The 20,043-nt window shown below is 54.6% G+C and overlaps 2 protein-coding genes across 4 annotated transcripts in view; one reads left to right on the top strand and one right to left on the bottom strand.

Moving 5' to 3' along the window:
* LOC116941378 (inter-alpha-trypsin inhibitor heavy chain H3-like) overlaps nucleotides 1–17,882 on the bottom strand; it is a 30,409-nt gene extending 12,527 nt beyond the window's left edge. Inside the window, exons 1-9 of the mRNA XM_076052075.1 lie at nucleotides 17,706–17,882; nucleotides 14,485–14,511; nucleotides 10,830–11,002; nucleotides 10,121–10,225; nucleotides 7,175–7,337; nucleotides 6,407–6,505; nucleotides 5,348–5,470; nucleotides 4,350–4,466; nucleotides 2,349–2,517 (exon numbers count right to left, since the gene is read on the bottom strand). Coding sequence (XP_075908190.1) covers nucleotides 2,349–2,517; nucleotides 4,350–4,466; nucleotides 5,348–5,470; nucleotides 6,407–6,505; nucleotides 7,175–7,337; nucleotides 10,121–10,225; nucleotides 10,830–11,002; nucleotides 14,485–14,511; nucleotides 17,706–17,867 — 1,138 coding nt within the window. The 5' untranslated portion in view covers nucleotides 17,868–17,882. The remainder of the gene's footprint in view (nucleotides 1–2,348; nucleotides 2,518–4,349; nucleotides 4,467–5,347; nucleotides 5,471–6,406; nucleotides 6,506–7,174; nucleotides 7,338–10,120; nucleotides 10,226–10,829; nucleotides 11,003–14,484; nucleotides 14,512–17,705) is intronic.
* Nucleotides 17,883–18,075: 193 nt separating this feature from the next.
* LOC142916564 (transcription factor BTF3 homolog 4-like) overlaps nucleotides 18,076–20,043 on the top strand; it is a 162,472-nt gene continuing 160,504 nt past the window's right edge. For all 3 annotated transcript variants that reach the window (XM_076062158.1, XM_076061766.1, XM_076062676.1), the window contains exon 1: nucleotides 18,076–18,313. In XM_076062158.1, the coding sequence (XP_075918273.1) occupies nucleotides 18,091–18,313 (223 nt within the window). In that variant the 5' untranslated portion in view covers nucleotides 18,076–18,090. The remainder of the gene's footprint in view (nucleotides 18,314–20,043) is intronic.

The raw sequence follows: 20,043 nt of genomic DNA, 5'->3' as shown, positions 1-20,043 counted from the left end.
ACACGGTGACACGTGTTAGTGACACGTGTTAGTGACACGTGTTAGTGACACGGTGACACGTGTTAGTGACACGTGTTAGTGACACATGTTAGTGGCACGGTGGCACGTGTTAGTGACACGGTGACACGGTGACACGTGTTAGTGACACGGTGACACGTGTTAGTGACACGTGTTAGTGACACGGTGACACGGTGACACGTGTTAGTGACACGGTGACACGTGTTAGTGACACGGTGACACGGTGACACGTGTTAGTGACACGGTGACACGTGTTAGTGACACGTGTTAGTGACACGGTGACACGTGTTAGTGACACGTGCTAGTGACACGGTGACACGTGTTAGTGACACGGTGACACGTGTTAGTGACACGGTGACACGTGTTAGTGACACGTGTTAGTGACACGGTGACACGTGTTAGTGACACGTGCTAGTGACACGGTGACACGTGTTAGTGACACGTGTTGGTGACACGGTGACACGTGTTAGTGACACGGTGACACGGTGACACGTGTTAGTGCCACATGTTAGTGACACGGTGACACGTGTTAGTGACACGGTGACACCTGTTAGTGACACGGTGACACGTGTTAGTGACACGGTGATATGTGTTAGTGACACGGTGACACGTGTTAGTGACACCTGTTAGTTACACGGTGACACGTGTTAGTGACACGGTGACACGTGTTAGGGATAGGGTGACACGTGTTAGTGACACGGTGACACGTGTTAGTGACAAGGTGACACGTGAACAGGGTGACACGTGTTAGTGACACGGTGACACGTGAACAGGGTGACACGTGTTAGTGACACGGTGACACGTGAACAGGGTGACACGTGTTAGTGACACGGTGACACGTGTCAGTGACACGGTGACACGTGTTAGTGACAGGGTGACACCTGTTAGTGGCAGGGTGACACGTGTTAGTGGCACGTGTTAGTGACACGGTGACACGTGTTAGTGACACGTGTTAGTGACACGGTGACACGTGTTAGTGACACGGTGACACGTGTTAGTGGCAGGGTGACACGTGTTAGTGACACGGTGACACGTGTTAGTGACACGTGTTAGTGACACGGTGACACGTGTTAGTGACACGGTGACACGTATTAGTGACACAGTGACAACCTGTGACACGGTAACACGTGTCAGTGACACGGTGACACGTGTTAGTGACACGGTGACACGTGTTAATGACACGGTGACACGGTGACACGTATTAGTGACACGGTGACACCCTGTGACACGGTGACAGGTGTTAGTGACACGGTGGCACATGTTAGTGACACGGTGACACGTGTTAGTGACACGGTGACACGTATTCGTGACAGAGTGACACGTGTTAGTGACACGGTGACACGTGAACAGGGTGATACGTGTTAGTGACACGGTGACACGTGTTAGTGACACGTGACACGGTGACACGTGTTAGTTACACGGTAACACGTGTTAGTGGCAGGGTGACACGTGTTAGTGACACGGTGACACGTGTTAGTGACAGGGTGACACCCTGTGACAGAGTGACACGTGTTAATGACAAGGTGACACGTGTTAGTGTCATGTGTTAGTGACAAGGTGACACGTGTTAGTGACACGGTGACACGTGTTAGTGACAGGGTGACACGTGTTAGTGACACGGTGACACGTGTTAGTGACAGGGTGACACGTGTTAGTGACACGGTGACACCCTGTGACAGGGTGACACGTGTTAGTGACAGGGTGACACATGTTAGTGACAGGGTGACACGTGTTAGTGACACGGTGACACCCTGTGACAGGGTGACACGTGTTAGTGACAGGGTGACACGTGTTAGTGACAGGGCGACACGTGTTAGTGACACGGTGACACGTGTTAGTGACAGGGTGACACGTGTTAGTGACACGGTGACACGTGTAGCCTACATGGGCTGACGGGGCAAGTGCTGTTCGCGAGCCGTGCCTACGATGGTTGGCACAGCACGTGAGGTGCCAGCGCCCGGCGCCCTGAACCGCCCGAGCCGGCGATGAGGAATATTTTGTTTTGGAATCGCAATCCGCATTTATACCGCGGGAGGAATCCGACGAGCTAAGAAGCTCTTTAATCCACAGGTGTCCAGCAGATTGCACGGCGTGCCAGGGGCTTGCCGAGCCCAGGAGCGAGGTAGGTAACATCATCATCACGGTGGCTATGAGATGTTAACTACCTCGCCTGGTCTACATGAGGTCGTGGGTTCCATCCCGACCCTGACGATGCCTGCTGCTGCTGCTGCTGTGTGTGTCTCTCTCTCTCTCCCGGCGGTGGCGACATTTCGCCGCGACAAGCCCCACTGGCTCGCCGGGCCGTCAGCTTCGCCCCTGCCGCCGTTTACCTCCCTGGGCTCTGAGCGTGGCCGCGAACTCCTGGGCGAGCCGCACGTTGGCCGGAGAGGCGGGCAGCATGGATTCGCGCCAGGCTTGGGACGTGGAGCTGAACTCGATGAGGCCGAAGTGGTCGTCGGGACGCAGCTGAGCCAGGATCTCGTGCAGGGCTTCCTTCGTCTGCACAGGACGCGCGGTAGGGCCAAGCGCTGTTAGCGAGCAGCACCTACGAAGGCCGGCACGGGCGCGCGAGGGAGGTGGGTGGCCAGCAACCACGCCCGGCCGCCTCTGTCTCCCCCCGGCGGCGATGTTTACTACGCACCGCAGCAGGTGACTCGTTTGAGGCTGAGTCGACCTAGGCGAGGCGCAGGACCGGTTCAGATAATCGTCACCGGTGTTGGCCGTGAGCGGGAATCGAACTCGGGTTTACCAGGTTCATAGCGCAGCGTAGCGCTAACCGCTACAACCCCCCACCACCCACACCACCACCCACACCACCACCCACACCACCCACATCACCACCCACACCACCACCCACACCACCACCCACACCACCACCCACACCACCCACATCACCACCCACACCACCACCCACACCACCACCCACACCACCACCCACACCACCACCCACACCACCACCCACACCACCACCTCGGTGTAGCCCCGTAAGTCTCCCGTAGTAGTTTAACACGTGGGGGGGGAGTCTTTAGCGACCAATATCATCCATAATAGAGGTTTATTTGTGGTTTAGATCGCGTAAATGTATAAATGTGCCGTTAAACCCGCCACCACCAGACACAGCCAACTAGCAAGGATTGTAAATCGCGACTTAAAACTGTCGCGACTGCAGGAATTCACATTCTTTGGCTCTTTCGGTAAAGTCACGCGGATAGGAAATATTAAAGTGAATGAAATAGAAGCTACGACATTTAGATCACAACACCAGCGGTCGTCTGCAGCAGGAGTGGCAGCATCCACAACAGAGCGCGGTGCAACACACAGCGATGGCGATGCCCCGATCTGCGCTATACGGAGGAGGCGTCGCGGCGATGACGATGATGACGATGATGATGATGATGATGACGATGATGGCGATGATGATAATGGCGATGATGATGATGACGATGATGATGATGACGATGATGATGATGACAATGACGATGATGATGACGATGATGATGACGATGATGATGACGATGGCGATGACGATTACAATGACGATGATGATGATGACTATGATGATGACGATGATGATGACTATGATGATGACGATGATGATGACTATGATGATGGCGATGACGATGACTATGATGATGACTATGACGATGACGCCGACGATGACGCTCCACCACTCGGCTTGCTCCTGACGCGGTTGACCTACGGCTTCCCCCACCCTGGATGCGTGTGACGCGTCGCTCGCCACCGCTCTGCGTCTACATCGGCAGCCTCGCGACAACGATCTCGTGCGGGCCCGGCGCAAGTGGGCCCCTGTGAAGGCCGCGGGGAAGCGGTCCGGCCCGAACGTTCATCTCCCCCAAACCCCCACCCACCCCCACCCCCCACCCCGCCCCCCGCCAAATATGAGAAGACGTTTCCCCGATTTTATCTGGCGACAAAACGGCTGCGTTCACATGTTGAAACACCAAACCGAAACCCTTTGCGAGGAATCATGTTACTGCGTTGACCTTAATATACTCGTGGTCAAAATGCAAACAAAAAAAGCACACTCTGATACGATATATCCACTGTCTTTGAAACTGATTGGTCCACACCGGAGCCTCGTCTCAGAACGGCGTCAGACCAGAGGACGCCAAATGTTGTTGTTTCTGTTTGTTCACCACCGCACCGGGCTCACTCGGTGCAAGGGCCGAGTCCACCGAGGAGGAGGATCCGCCGCGATGGGGTCGACTCGGCCGACGACGTTGACGACGAACTACGGACTGCACGTGACCAATCTGCCTCGTGACCCTCGCCCCCCTCCCCCAGCCCCGTCTCCTCCTGCCAGGGCTCACCTGCTTCAGCTTCGTGCCCCACATGGAGCTGCTCACGTCGATGATGAAGACGATGTTCTTGGCCAGGGGGCTCAGGTTGGCGGGGGCGAAGTAGTGCACAAAGTAGCCGTTGACGATCTGGAGACACGCGCGGGTGAGCGGGCGCGCGGGTGAGCGGGCGGGTGAGCTGGCGCGCGGGTGAGCGGGCGGGTGAGCTGGCGGGTTAGCGGGTGGGTGAGCTGGCGGGTGAGCGGGCGGGTGAGCTGGCGGGTGAGTGGGTGGGTGAGCGGGCGAGTGAGCTGGCGGGTTAGCGGGTGGGTGAGCGGGCGGGTGAGCTGGTGGGTGAGCGGGTGGGTGAGCGGGCGGGTGAGCGGGCGGGTGAGCGGGTGGGTGAGCTTGCGGGTGAGCTGGGGGGTGAGCTGGCGGGTGAGCTGGCGGGTGAGCGGGCGGGTGAGCTGGCGGGTGAGCAGGTGAGTGAGCGGGCGGGTGAGCAGGCGGACGGGTTACTGAGTGAGCGAGTAGCTTGGGTGGGTGGTTGGCTTGGTGAATGAGTGGTTGGGTGTGAATGGAATGGGTTAACGAGTGGTTGGGTGAGTGAGTGGGTGAGTGAGTAGTTGGGTGAGTGGGTGGCTTGGTGAATGAGTGGTTCAGTGAGTGAGTGGGTGAGTGAGTGGTTGAGTGAGTGCGTAACTGAGTGAGTGGATGGGGGAGTGGGTTATCGTGGTGAATGGGTGGGTGGATCGGTGAGTAGGTGGGTGAGCGGGCAAGTGCATAAGTGGGTGAGTGGGTGGAGAGTTGGGTGGGTCGGTAGGTAGGTAGATGAGTGAGCGGGTTTGTGGATCGTTAGGTTGGGTGGATGATCGAGCGAGTGGTTTTGTGGGTGTATGGCTTGGTAGGAAAGGAGTATGGGTGGGTGGGCGGTTTAGTGGCTTGTCAGGTGGGTGGGTCAATGGTTTGGTGGGCGGTCGAGCGGGTGGCCAGGTGGGTGGGCGCGGAGCCGCGTGGTGCCCGCGACTCGCCTGCAAGGTGCTTGCGTCGTGGTGCACGTCATAGAGCACCACGAGGTCCCCGTCGAACCGCGTCTGCAGGCACGACGGGCAGCGCCGCTGCTCCGACAGCGCCGGGTGGAACGACACGTGGGCCTGCGGCGCACACCGCGGGCGCAAACGCGAGGACATAGCGACGCAGTGACACGTGGTGTTCTGCCCCCACGGCAGATATGGGGGGGAATGTTTACACGGGAACTTCCTGATATGGTGTTGAGTTTGGTCACGTGACCGGGAAGTTACGATTTGAGGTTCTCTAAGCCACGAGGCGAGGGTGTCAGCCATTACACAGAATACAAAATGGAGGCACAATAAGTGTCTCAGTGAAGGCGGATGCATCTGTTGAGAAGCATTGTCTGTAAGTTCGTTTATGTTCTTATAATACTGGGAATGCTGTTACAATGTTAGGATTGCCGTTATGATGCTGTAAATGCCTTTATAATGCTGTTCAATTGTTATGATAAATATGAGGCCTAGATAACAACGATGCCTGCCGCTTGCATTATTGTGAATGTTACTTGTAGTTGGATAAGTAGAGCCAGACTTGTGGCCATGTAGCTTTCATGAGATCTTGAGAGCAAGGATGAAGAAGTATGTAGGTGCCTTGTGCTAATGTAAGTGCCTGGTCCATCCAGGATCTATTTTTGAGATTCATGTTATCTAAGACAATGTTATGATGCTGCAGTGTTCATTTCATTGTGTCGAAGTATTAACAGATGCTGTATGCTGTGCTGTGTTTTTCCATCGGTTTTATCTCGTTCTATTAATTAAATACGTTGGAGTTGGATGTTCACCCTGGCTCTGAAGGTTTATTGAATGCGAGGTGAACTACTCGGATAGTGGTGCAACGCAGCGCACAGCGAGGCCGAGACGCGTGGAGACAAGCGGCGACACGCCAATGCACTCAGCGGCAGTAGCAGCACACCCATGAAATACCTCCGGAGTTATTGTTGGATGTTATACAGGTCAGGGTCACGATCAGGCAGGGGTCAGGTGGGGTCATAGGTCGGGTAGGGGGTCGGGCGGGGTCACCTTGTGCTCCCCCTTGGTGATGTTGACGGCCTGGGACGATTGGAACGGCGCCACGTCCACGAAGCGCAGGCCCTGCGGCTCGTAGATGTGAACGTCCACCTCGAGAGAGACGTGCGGCGTGGTGAGAGTCCTGCTCCCTTGCTCACTCAGCCACTCACCCACTCGCTCACTGAGCCACTCGCTCAGCCACTCACCCACTCGCTCACTCAGTCACTCAGCCACTCGCTCAGCCGCTCGCGCACTCGCTCACTCAGTCACTCACCCGCCCACTCATACATCCACTCACCCACTCACTCACTTAGCCACATGTCCATCCACCCACTCACGCACCAACCCACCCACTCACTCACCCATCCATCCACTAACCCACCCACCCACTCACTCACCTATCCAGCTACCCACTCAAACACCCACCGACCAACCCACCCACCCGCTCGCTCACGCACCCACTCGCCCAACCGCTCATTTACCCACCGACGTATTCATCCATCCACCCACTCACCCACTCACTCACTCACTCACCCACTCACCTACCCATCCACCTGCTTACTCATCCATCCGCTCACCCCACCCACCCACCACCAACTCACTCCCCCCCCACGCGACAACGCTCTGCTTGTAACTCACAAGGTGCGCGTCAGACACCGCTCACCTTGTAGGTGCTCACCAGACACCGCTCACCTTGTAGGTGCTCACCAGACACCGCTCACCTTGCAGGTGCTCACCAGACACCGCTCACCTTGTAGGTGCTCACCAGACACCGCTCACCTTGTAGCTGTGCGCCAGCTGGCGCGGCCTCAGGCTCAGCTTCAGCTCGTAGCGTCCGAGGCGTCGGCGCAGCAGCTCCTGGTAGCCCAGCTGCAGCGTCACTTTGCTCTGCGGCGCCACGTTCACCGACACCATGAAGCGATCCGTGGTGTCGCCCAGCTGCCTGCAACCACAACAAACGAACAGCGACCGCCATTCGCCACTTCAGCGGCGGTGACGTCACCACGAGGCTCGTGCCAGGCGAGGTGCACATTAAGGTCACGTGTGGAGTGTCGAACGACCCCCGGCCAGAAGGTCACGGGGCAGACCCAGCAGGTGCCACGGGTCGACTGACTGAGATGACCGAGATGACCGGCTGATGCACCACCTGTGCCCCCTACTGTGCCAACCTGCTGTGCTTTAGCCACCCGGCGCTCCGCTCGTTGTTGTGAGCGTCGCTCCTCCGCCCTCCGTTGTTGTTGGAGGGCGACTGCCTCCAACTGCCCAGTAGCGTCCTTCACGAGCCTCCTCCACAGAGGCCGATCTTGACACCGCTGGTACCAGTCATCGGCAAGTCCACTCAGCTCCACGTCCTCCTGTACCACGTCAACTCCATCTCTTCTCTAGCCCGTGCCGCGCCCGTTTAGTCCCCTCGATCCAGCCAAACAAAAGCTGTTTCGGCATGCGGTGGCTGGGCATGCGGGTTACATGACCCAGCCAACACATCCTTGCCAGCCGGGACCTTGTCCAGATCTTTCAAGGATTTGTGAGCTCCTCACACAATCCAGCCTGGTTAAACCCAGGATTGATCGTAGGTAGGCCAGCCTAAATGTTTCCAACCAGCGAAGATGCTCCATTAAGGGGGTCCACGTTTCGCAAGCGTAGAGAAGGGAGGGAATAACCGTGGCCGAGAAGACTTGAAGCTTAGTGCGGGGCGACAGACCAGGTAGCTTCCACACAGCGTTACACAACCGATGAAAAGAGATTGCCGCTCGATTGATTCGGAGTGAGACCTCTGCTGTTAAACTGGAGCCGGTCATAAGCACACTGCCCAGGTATGGGAAACTCTCCACTCTCTCCACAACTGCCCCATTACCGATTGGGAGTTGTGGAGGTGGAGTGTCCGATGGTACAAAATACCCAGGCAGGTGCTTAGTTTTGGTGGGGCTGATGGTAAGGCCCCATCTCTTAGTGGCACGCTCCAGTCTCAGCAGCAGCGTCTCCAACCCCTCCTCTGAATGAGCAGCTATTACCAAATAATCAACATATATAACGTGGTTTAGCAATAGGGAGCCATCCCCTGACTGCACCCGGGCATCGATCAGCCTCCCATTATATCTGTACCAAATGGAAATTCCCCCAGTACAGCTATTGAAGGTTTCATGAACTACGTGGTCAAAATAGATGTTCAATAATGTGGGAGCCAGAGGGCATCCCTGTCGCACCCCAAAGTGTACAGGGAATGGCTCTGATTCCCGGCCACGTAGTTTTACCCGGGCCCGCTCACCATCATGAAGGTCCTTAATGATCGTGAGCAGAGGGTCAGGGACTCCGAAAGCACAAAGAACAACCCAGAGCCCAGGCCTACTGATGGTATCATAGGCCTTGACCAGGTCAATAAAGCACAGATGTAGGTCTTGTTGGAATTCCCTACACCTCTGCTGTAGCAGACGGACAGAAAATATGGAATCGGTGCAGGACCGCCCTTTACTGAAACCGCATTGGGGCTCCGCAAGCCTCTCCTCAGCGTGCCTAGCAAGGCGATGTTGAATAATCCTTGCCAGGACCTTTCCCGGCACACTGAGGAGTGAGATGCCCCTGTAGTTGTTACAGTCTGTGCGGTCCCCCTTCTTAAAGAGGGGGACCACCAGGGCATCCTTCCCATCTTGTAGAACCCGTCCAGTGGTCCAGACTGTTGTTATGATGTCATATAGGGCAGTCTGTGCACAAACGCCACCCTCCCTCAGCATTTCGCTTGCGAGATCATCTCTGCCCGGTGCCTTTCCTGGTCTCAGACTCCGGATCGCCTTCAGTACTTCCTCAACAGATGGCACCTCAGCCAGCCACTCACACACACACACAGACACACACACACAGACACACCCACACACACACACCCACACACACACACCCACACACACACACAGACACACCTACACAGACACACCTACACACCTACACACAGACACACCCACACCCACACAGACACACCCACACAGACACACCCACAAAGACACACACACACACAGACACACCCACACAGACACACCCACACAGACATACCCACACAGACACACACACACAGAAACACCCACACAAACACACCCACACAGACACACCCACACAGACACACAAACACAGACACACCTACACAGACACACACCCACACAGACACACACCCACACAGACACACACCCACACAGACACACACCCACACAGACACACACCCACACACACCCACCCAGACACACACACACAGACACACACACAGAAACACCCACACAAACACACCCACACAGACACACACCCACACAGACACACACCCACACAGACACACACCCACACAGACACACACCCACCCAGACACACCCACACAGAAACACCCACACAAACACACCCACACAGACACACCCACACAGACACACCCACACAGACACACAGACACAGACACACCCACACAGACACACAAGCACACAGACACACACACACAGACATACACCCACACAGACATACAGACACACTCACACAGACACACACCCACACAGACACACCCACACAGACACACCCACACAGACACACACACAGACACACAGACACAGACACACCCACACAGACACACACCCACACGCCAGGTGAGGGTGGGGTCACGCCAGGTGAGGGTGGGTGGGGTCACGCCAGGTGAGGGTGGGGTCACGCCAGGTAAGGGTGGGGTCACGCCAGGTGAGGGTGGGTGGGGTCACGCCATACCACACGAGTCCCGCCGACTGTCCCTGGCTCTTGGCCTTCTCGTACTGAACCTTGGCCACGACCTTTTCCTTCACGACGCCCACGTACAGCTCCTGGTCTATCACCCTGCGGGGTCACGCCGGGGTCACGCCGGGGTCATGCCGGGGGGGGGGGGGGTGGGGGGCAAGGTGGGGGAGGGAGCACAGAAATTCACGGGGGGACATCGAAGGAGACTCAAGAGAGACCCACATGGGAGAGCCCACGTGGGGACGCGGGTGAACGCGTGGATGACATGTGATGGATGAGTTGGGGGCAATCGAGCGAGCGGCGGGGTGAGCGAGCATTGGGGTGAGCGAACGGTGGGGTGAGCAAGCATCGGGGTGAGCGAGCGGTAAGGTGAGCGAGGGCCGAGCGAGCAGCGGGGTGAGCGAGCGGCGGGTTGAGCGAGGGGTGAGCGAGCGGGGGAGTGAGCGAGCGGCAGGGTGAGCGAGCATCGGGGCGAGCGAGCGGTGAGGTGAGCGAGGGGTGAGCGAGCGGTGAGGCGAGCGAGCGAGGGGCGAGCGAGCGGCGAGGTGAACGAACGGTGGGGTGAGCGAGCGGCGAGGTGAGCGAGGGGTGAGCGAACGGTGGGGTGAGCGAATGGCGGGGTGAGTGAGCATTGGGGTGAGCGAGCGGTGGGATGAGCGAGCATCGGGGTCTAGCGAGCGAGCGGCGGGGCGAGCGAGCATACATGGTGAAGTTTGAGATGAAGGCGTGCTCCGGTAGCTGGACGAGGAAGGTTGTCTCGCGGGAGTGCCCGCCGCGGTTCTTGAGGCGCGCCGTGGTCACGGTGTCGACGAAGCGGGACGTCACGCGCGACTCCACGTGCAGGCTGTGCAGCTCGATGCCGTCCACGGAGATGTCCTAGAGCGGGGGGGACATAGCGGGGACACAGCGGGGACACAGCGGGGACACAGGGACACAGGCGAGCCGCTGGCGTGGTGAGGACGTCCTTGGTGGTGGGCGACGAGACGGGGTGGGCGGGGTGGGGGAGGCAGCCGCGGCAATGGATTTGATTCGGCTTCACCAAAGCCGCTGTCTTCTCATCTCTTATCGCGGACAAACATCCTCGCTATCTCGCCGCCCACCCCACGCCAGGCCTCGCTCGCCCGAGCGGGGTGGAGGTCATGTTTGTCGTCTGGACTTCATGCCGGCGAGCGATGGAATTTGTCGGTGGCTTTCAAAGCAAAACAAGAGCGGGCACCAACTAGACCCATAGACTTTACATAGGGCCCATAGACTTTACATAGGACCCATAGACTTACAGATGACCCATAGACTTTACATAGGACCCATAGACTTTACATAGGACCCATAGACTTACATAGGACCCATAGACTTTACATAGGACCCATAGACTTACATAGGACCCATAGACTTTACATAGGACCCATAGACTTACATAGGACCCATAGACTTACACAGGACCCATAGACTTTACATAGGACCCATACACTTACACAGAACCCATAGACTTTACATAGGACCCATAGACTTACATAGGACCCATAGACTTACAGATGACCCATAGACTTTACATAGGACTGATAGACTTACATAGGACCCATAGACTTACATAGGACCCATAGACTTACATAGGACCCATAGACTTACACAGGACCCATAGACTTACACAGGACCCAAAGACTTACACAGGACTCATAGACTTACATAGAACCCATAGACTTACACAGGACCCATAGACTTACAGATGACCCATAGACTTTACATAGGACTGATAGAGTTACATACGACTGATAGACTTACATAGGACCCATAAACTTACACAGGACCCATAGACTTACACAGGGCCCATAGACTTACACAGGACTCATAGACTTACACAGGACCCAAAGACTTACATAGGAGCCATAGACTTACATAGAACTGATAGACTTACATAGGACTCATAGACTTACATAGGACCCATAGACTTACATAGAACTGATAGACTTACACAGGACCCATAAACTTACACAGGGGTGTGTTTAAAATTACTCGTTGTTCTCACTAACAGCACTTGCCCCAACCGTCTGTTAAGACTATACGAGATGTCTTTGTCTTTGTATACACAATAAAGACATTTTGTATGGTGATGTTGGGTGATGACGTTGGGTGATGAGTGGTGATGTTGATGATGCCTGGTGATGTTGATGATGGGTGGTGATGTTGGATGATGGCTGGTGATGTTGGGTGGTGATGTTGATGATGGGTGGTGATGTTGGATGATGGGTGGTGATGTTGGGTGGTGATTTTGATGATGAGTGGTGATGTTGGATGATGAGTGGTGATGTTGGATGATGGGTGGTGATGTTGATGATGAGTGGTGATGTTGGATGATGGGTGGTGTTGGTGATGGGTGGTGATGTTGGATGATGAGTGGTGATGTTGGATGATGAGTGGTGATGTTGATGATGAGTGGTGATGTTGATGATGAGTGGTGATGTTGATGATGGGTGGTGATTTTGGATGATGGGTGGTGATGTTGATGATGGGTGGTGATGTTGGATGATGCCTGGTGATGTTGATGATGAGTGGTAATGTTGGATGATGAGTGGTGATGTTGGATGATGGGTGGTGATGTTGGATGATGGGTGGTGATGTTGATGATGAGTGGTGATGTTGGATGATGCCTGGTGATGTTGATGATGGTTGGTGATGTTGGGTGATGGGTGGTGATGTTGGGTGATGAGTGGTGATGTTGATGATGAGTGGTGATGTTGGATGATGAGTGGTGATGTTGATGATGAGTGGTGATGTTGATGATCAGTGGTGATGTTGGATGATGGGTGGTGATGTTGATGATGAGTGGTGATGTTGGATGATGAGTGGTGATGTTGGATGATGGGTGGTGATGTTGATGATGAGTGGTGATGTTGGATGATGGGTGGTGATGATGAGTGGTGATGTTGATGATGAGTGGTGATGTTGGATGATGAGTGGTGATGTTGATGATGAGTGGTGATGTTGATGATGAGTGGTGATGTTGGATGATGCCTGGTGATGTTGATGATGAGTGGTGATGTTGGATGATGAGTGGTGATGTTGGATGATGGGTGGTGATGTTGGATGATGAGTGGTGATGTTGGATGATGAGTGGTGATGTTGATGATGGGTGGTGATGTTGATGATGAGTGGTGATGTTGGATGATGAGTGGTGATGTTGATGATGGGTGGTGATGTTGGATGATGAGTGGTGATGTTGGATGATGGCTGGTGATGTTGATAATGGGTGGCGATGTTGGATGATGAGTGGTGATGTTGGATGATGGCTGGTGATGTTGATAATGGGTGGTGATGTTGATGATGGGTGGTGATGTTGGATGATGAGTGGTGATGTTGATGATGAGTGGTGATGTTGATGATGGGTGGTGATGTTGGATGATGCCTGGTGATGTTGATGATGGTTGGTGATGTTGGATGATGAGTGGTGATGTTGATGATGGGTGGTGATGTTGATGATGAGTGGTGATGTTGGATGATGCCTGGTGATGTTGATGATGAGTGGTGATGTTGGATGATGGGTGGTGATGTTGATGATGAGTGGTGATGTTGATTATGGGTGGTGATGTTGATGATGAGTGGTGATGTTGGATGATGAGTGGTGATGTTGATGATGGGTGGTGATGTTGGATAATGAGTGGTGATGTTGGATGATGAGTGGTGATGTTGATGATGGGTGGTGATGTTGGACAATGAGTGGTGATGTTGGATGATGGGTGGTGATGTTGGATGATGCCTTGTGATGTTGATGATGAGTGGTGATGTTGATGATGGGTGGTGATGTTGATGATGAGTGGTGATGTTGATGATGAGTGGTGATGTTGGATGATGAGTGGTGATGTTGATGATGGGTGGTGATTTTGATGATGAGTGGTGATGTTGGATGATGAGTGGTGATGTTGATGATGGGTGGTGATGTTGGACAATGAGTGGTGATGTTGGATGATGGGTGGTGATGTTGGATGATGAGTGGTGATGTTGATGATGAGTGGTGATGTTGATGATGGGTGGTGATGTTGGATGATGCCTGGTGATGTTGATGATGGTTGGTGATGTTGGATGATGAGTGGTGATGTTGATGATGGGTGGTGATGTTGATGATGAGTGGTGATGTTGATGATGGCTGGTGATGCTGCTGATGGGTGGTAATGTTGATGATGGCTGGTGATGTTGATGATCAGTGGTGATGTTGATGATGGCTGGTGATGTTGCTGATGGGTGGTGATGTTGATGATTGGTCGTGATGTTGGATAATGTTTGGTGATGTTGGAAGATGGTTGGTGATGTTAGATGATGGTTGGTGATGTGACGTGATAGTCGGGGACTCGGTTGTTCTTCCTCACCTCCAGTTCTGGTTCATCTTCCCGGCGCTGCAACAAAAAGCAAACGGGGGCCACTGTAACACGCTTGTCTACAAATACAAAGATCCCCCGTGTAGCCTGTAACAGACTGTAGGGGCAAGTGCTGTTAGCGAGCACCTATGAAGGCCGGCACGGTACACGAGGGGGTGGGTGGCCAGCACCACGCCCGGTCGCCTTTGTCTCCCCAGTGGCGATGTTTACTACACACCGCACCAGGTGACTCATTTGAGGCTGAGTCGATCTAGGGGAGGCCCAAGACCGGTTCAGATAATCGCCGTGAGCGGGAATCCAACTCGGTTTGCCACGTTCATAGCGCAGCATAGCGCTAACCGCTGCACCACCGCTTTCCACCATGCACTCTCACTCACCTACCCACTCATCAATACTCACTCGACACCAACTCACCCAATTCTCAACGTCTCACCCCATGTATCGATGCACTCACCCAGCAAAGCACTCACCACCTCACTCACTCATTGGTTCACTCACTCACCAATCCCAATAACCACCTCACTCACTCACTGGTTCACTCACTCACTCACTAACCAATCCCAATAAACACCTCACTCACTCATTGGTTCACTCACTCACTCACCAATCCCAATAACCACCTCACTCACTCATTGGTTCACTCACTCACTCACCAATCCCAATAACCACCTCACTCACTCATTGGTTCACTCACTCACTCACTCACCAATCCCAATAACCACCTCACTCATTGGTTCACTCACTCACTCACTCACCAATCCCAATAACCACCTCACTCATCCATTGGTTCACTCACTCACTCACCAATCCCAATAACCACCTCACTCACTCATTGGTTCACTCACTCACTCACCAATCCCAATAACCACCTCGCTCACCCATTGGTTCACTCACTCACTCACTCACCAATCCCAATAACCACCTCACTCACTCAATGGTTCACTCACTCACTCACCAATCCCAATAACCACCTCACTCACTCATTGGTTCACTCACTCACTCACTCACCAATCCCAATAACCACCTCACTCAATGGTTCACTCACTCACTCACCAATCCCAATAACCACCTCACTCACTCATTGGTTCACTCACTCACCAATCTCAATAACCACCTCACTCACTAACTGGTTCACTCACTCACTCACCAATCCCAATAACCACCTCACTCACTCATTGGTTCACTCACTCACTCACCAATCCCAATAACCACCTCGCTCACTCATTGGTTCACTCACTCACTCACCAATCCCAATAACCACCTCACTCACTAATTGGTTCACTCACTCACTCACCAATCCCAATAACCACCTCGCTCACTCATTGGTTCACTCACTCATCAATCCCAATAACCACCTCACTCACTCATTGGTTCACTCACTCACTCACTCACCAATCCCAATTACCACCTCACTCACTAACTGGTTCACTCACTCACTCACCAATCCCAATAACCACCTCACTCACTCTTTGGTTCACTCACTCACTCACTCACCAATCCCAATAACCACCTCACTCACTAACTGGTTCACTCACTCACTCACTCACCAATCCCAATAACCACCTCGCTCACTCATTGGTTCACTCACTCACTCACCAATCCCAATAACCACCTCACTCACTAATTGGTTCACTCACTCACTCACCAATCCCAATAACCACCTCGCTCACTCATCAGTGCATCAATTCACAAATTCAGTCACAAGCTCACCCGCCCATCAGTTCACTCACCACCCCCAATTTGTACACTCACCACTCAACCCACACCATCAATTCACTCACCACCCCCAATTTGTAGACTCACCACTCAACCCACACCATCAGTTCACTCACCACTCAACCCTCACCATCACTTCACTCACCACTCAACCCACACCATCACATCACTCACCACTCAACCCACACCATCACTTCACTCACCACTCAACCCACACCATCACATCACTCACCACTCAACCCACACCATCACTTCACTCACCACTCAACCCACACCATCACATCACTCACCACTCAACCCACACCATCACTTCACTCACCACTCAACCCTCACCATCACATCACTCACCACTCAACCCACACCATCACTTCACTCACCACTCAACCCTCACCATCACATCACTCACCACTCAACCCACACCATCACATCACTCACCACTCAACCCTCACCATCACTTCACTCATCCACCTCACCCACACCATCACTTCACTCACTCACCACTCAACCCACACCATCACTCACTCACCCACCTCACACACACCATCACTTCACTCACCACTCAACCCACACCATCACATCACTCACCACTCAACCCACACCATCACATCACTCACCACTCAACCCACACCATCACATCACTCACCACTCAACCCACACCATCACTACACTCAACCCACACCATCACATCACTCACCACTCAACCCTCACCATCACATCACTCACCACTCAACCCGCACCATCACTTCACTCACCCACCTCACCCACACCATCACTACACTCACCACTCAACCCTCACCATCACATCACTCACCACTCAACCCACACCATCACATCACTCACCACTCAACCCACACCATCACTACACTCACCACTCAACCCTCACCATCACATCACTCACCACTCAACCCACACCATCACTTCACTCACCCACCTCACCCACACCATCACTACACTCACCACTCAACCCACACCATCACTACACTCACCACTCAACCCTCACCATCACTTCACTCACCACTCAACCCTCACCATCACTTCACTCACCCACCTCACCCACACCATCACTTCACTCACCCACCACACCATCAATCACTCACCATTCAACCCTCACCATCACTCACTCACCCACCTCACCCACACCATCACTTCACTCACCCACCACACCATCAATCACTCACCACTCAATCCTCACCATCACTCACTCACCCACCTCACCCACATCATCACTTCACTCACCCACCTCACCCACACCATCAATCACTCACCACTCACCCACCTCACCCACATCATCACCCACCTCACCCACATCATCACTCACTCACCCACCTCACCCACACCATCACTCACTCACCCACCTCACCCACACCATCACATCACTCACCCACCACACCATCAATCACTCACCACTCAACCCTCACCATCACTCACTCACCCACCTCACCCACACCATCACATCACTCACCCACCTCACCCACCCCCCCCTCCGCTCTGCTCACCTCTCTCCCCGGGCGCAGACCCTGCACCTCCCCCTCCTCGCCGCGACTCTCTGTGCGAGCGACCACGGCCGCGGGGGTGACGACCCCCACGGCCAGCAACAGCAGCAGCGGCGCCGCTACGGCGACAGCCGCAGCCACCGTGGCGAGCAGCGAAGACTTCATAGCTTGCGTGGCGAGAGCGGCAGCTTCACGACACTCACAGCACCGGGGGGGGGGGGTTTTGTGTCCCGCCGGGGGGCGAGCGGGTGGGGAGGGACGCCCCCCCCCTCCCCCCCCCGGGAGGGACCCCCCCCCCCCAGGTGCGGGGACCAATCGGGTGTCGTGTGAGGTGTGGCTGGCGTGACCCCGGGGGGAGGTCACGCGGGGGGTGGTGTGGGGGGGGGGCATGGCGATTTGCTGTGTGGGGTGGCTCTGTGTCTCGGCCTGCAGTGGGTTAACATCCATCAGGGTTGGCTGCGTGGGGCGAACGACGTCCACTCGGCAGTGCCAGCACGGCTGGGCCTGCCGAGTGGACGTCTGTGAAAGAGAGCTTCATGGCTCATCGGATTTCCTCCAGCGCGAATGCACGATTGTGATCCTGAAAATATGGCAAGGCGACTCAAGAGCAGGTGCTGTGGGGGGTGGGGGGGGCGCCCCCTCCCCAACGTTCCATCGGAGACGCGAGCGCGCGTGCGATGGAATTCTTGAATCTGTCCGTGCGGAGCGCTGAGCGTGAAACCTGGGGCGCGGATTCTCCTCGCGCGAGAAGCCGCAAACCTCGCGAACGAAATTACAGTTCTCGGCCGAACATCCCCAATGTAGCAGCAGCAGTAGAAGCAGTAGTAGTTGTAGCAGTAGTAGCAGCAGCAGTGGTAGTAGTAGTAGTAGCAGCAGTAGCAGCAGCAGTAGTATTAGCAGCAGTAGTAGCAGCAGTAGCAGCAGCAGTTGCAGCAGTAGTAGTAGCAGTAGTAGTAGCAGCAGCAGTAGCAGCAGTAGTAGCAGCAGTAGCAGCAGTAGTAGTAGCAGCAGCAGCAGTAGTAGCAGCAGTAGTAGCAGGAGTAGCAGCAGTAGCAGCAGCAGCAGTAGTAGTAGGAGCAGTAGTAGCAGCAGAAGTAGCAGAAGCAGTAGCAGCAGCAGTAGCTGCAGTAGTAGTAGCAGCAGCAGTAGCAGCAGCAGTAGCTGCAGCAACAGTAGCAGCAGTAGCAGCAGTAGTAGTAGCAGCAGCAGTAGCAGCAGTAGTAGTAGCAGCAGCAGTAGCAGCAGTAGTAGTAGCAGCAGCAGTAGCAGCAGCAGTAGTAGCAGCAGCAGTAGCAGCAGTAGCGGCAGCAGCAGTAGCAGCAGCAGTAGTAGTAGCAGCAGTAGCAGCAGCAGCGGCAGCAGCAGTAGCAGCAGTAGCAACAGGAACAGCAGCAGTAGCAGCAGCAGTAGCAGCAGTAGCAGCAGCAGTAGTAGAGGCAGCAGTAGCAGCAGTAGCAGCAGTAGTAGCAGCAGCAGCAGCAGTAGTAGCAGCAGTAGTAGCAGCAGCAGCAGTAGCAGCAGCAGTAGCAGCAACAGCAGCAGCATCAGCAGCAGTAGCAGCAGCAACAGCAGCAGCAGTAGCAGCAGTAGCAGTAGCAGCAGTAGCAGCAGTAGCAGCAGTAATAGTAGCAGCAGTAGTAGCAGCAGTAGTAGCAGCAGCAGCAGTAGTAGCAGCAGTAGTAGCAGCAGCAGTAGCAGCAGTAGTAGTAGCAGCAGTAGCAGCAGTAGTAGTAGTAGCAGCAGTAGCAGCAGCACCAGCAGAGGTAGCAGCAGCAGTAGTAGTAGCAGCAGTAGCAGCAGTAGTAGCAGCAGTAGTAGTAGCAGTAGTAGCGGCAGCAGCAGTAGCAGCAGCAGTAGTAGCAGCAGCAGTAGCAGCAGTAGTAGCAGCAGTAGCAGTAGCAGCAGTAGTAATAGCAGCAGCAGTAGCAGCAGCAGCAGTAGTAGGAGCAGCATTAGCAGCAGCAGTAGCAGCAGTAGCGGCAGCGGCAGCAGTAGTAGTAAAAGCAGTAGCAGCAGCAGCGGCAGCAGCAGTAGCAGCAGTAGCAGCAACAGTAGCAGCAGTAGCAGCAGTAGCAGCAGCAGTAGTAGCAGCAGCAGTAGCAGCAGAAGCAGCAGTAGCAGCAGTAATAGTAGCAGCAGTAGTAGCAGCAGCAGCAGTAATAGCAGCAGTAGTAGCAGCAGCAGTAGCAGCAGCAGTAGCAGCAACAGCAGCAGCAACAGCAACAGTAGCAGCAGCAACAGCAGCAGTAGCAGCAGTAGCAGCAGCAGTAGTAGCAGCAGCAGTAGCAGCAGTAGCAGCAGTAATAGTAGCAGCAGTAGCAGCAGTAGTAGCAGCAGTAGT

Source organism: Petromyzon marinus, chromosome 1, assembly GCF_048934315.1.
Source record: "Petromyzon marinus isolate PM22_M1 ecotype Great Lakes invasive population chromosome 1, UKy_Petmar_22M1.pri1.0, whole genome shotgun sequence".
Lineage (NCBI taxonomy): Eukaryota > Metazoa > Chordata > Hyperoartia > Petromyzontiformes > Petromyzontidae > Petromyzon > Petromyzon marinus.
This window is presented reverse-complemented; position numbering and strand designations above follow the sequence as displayed.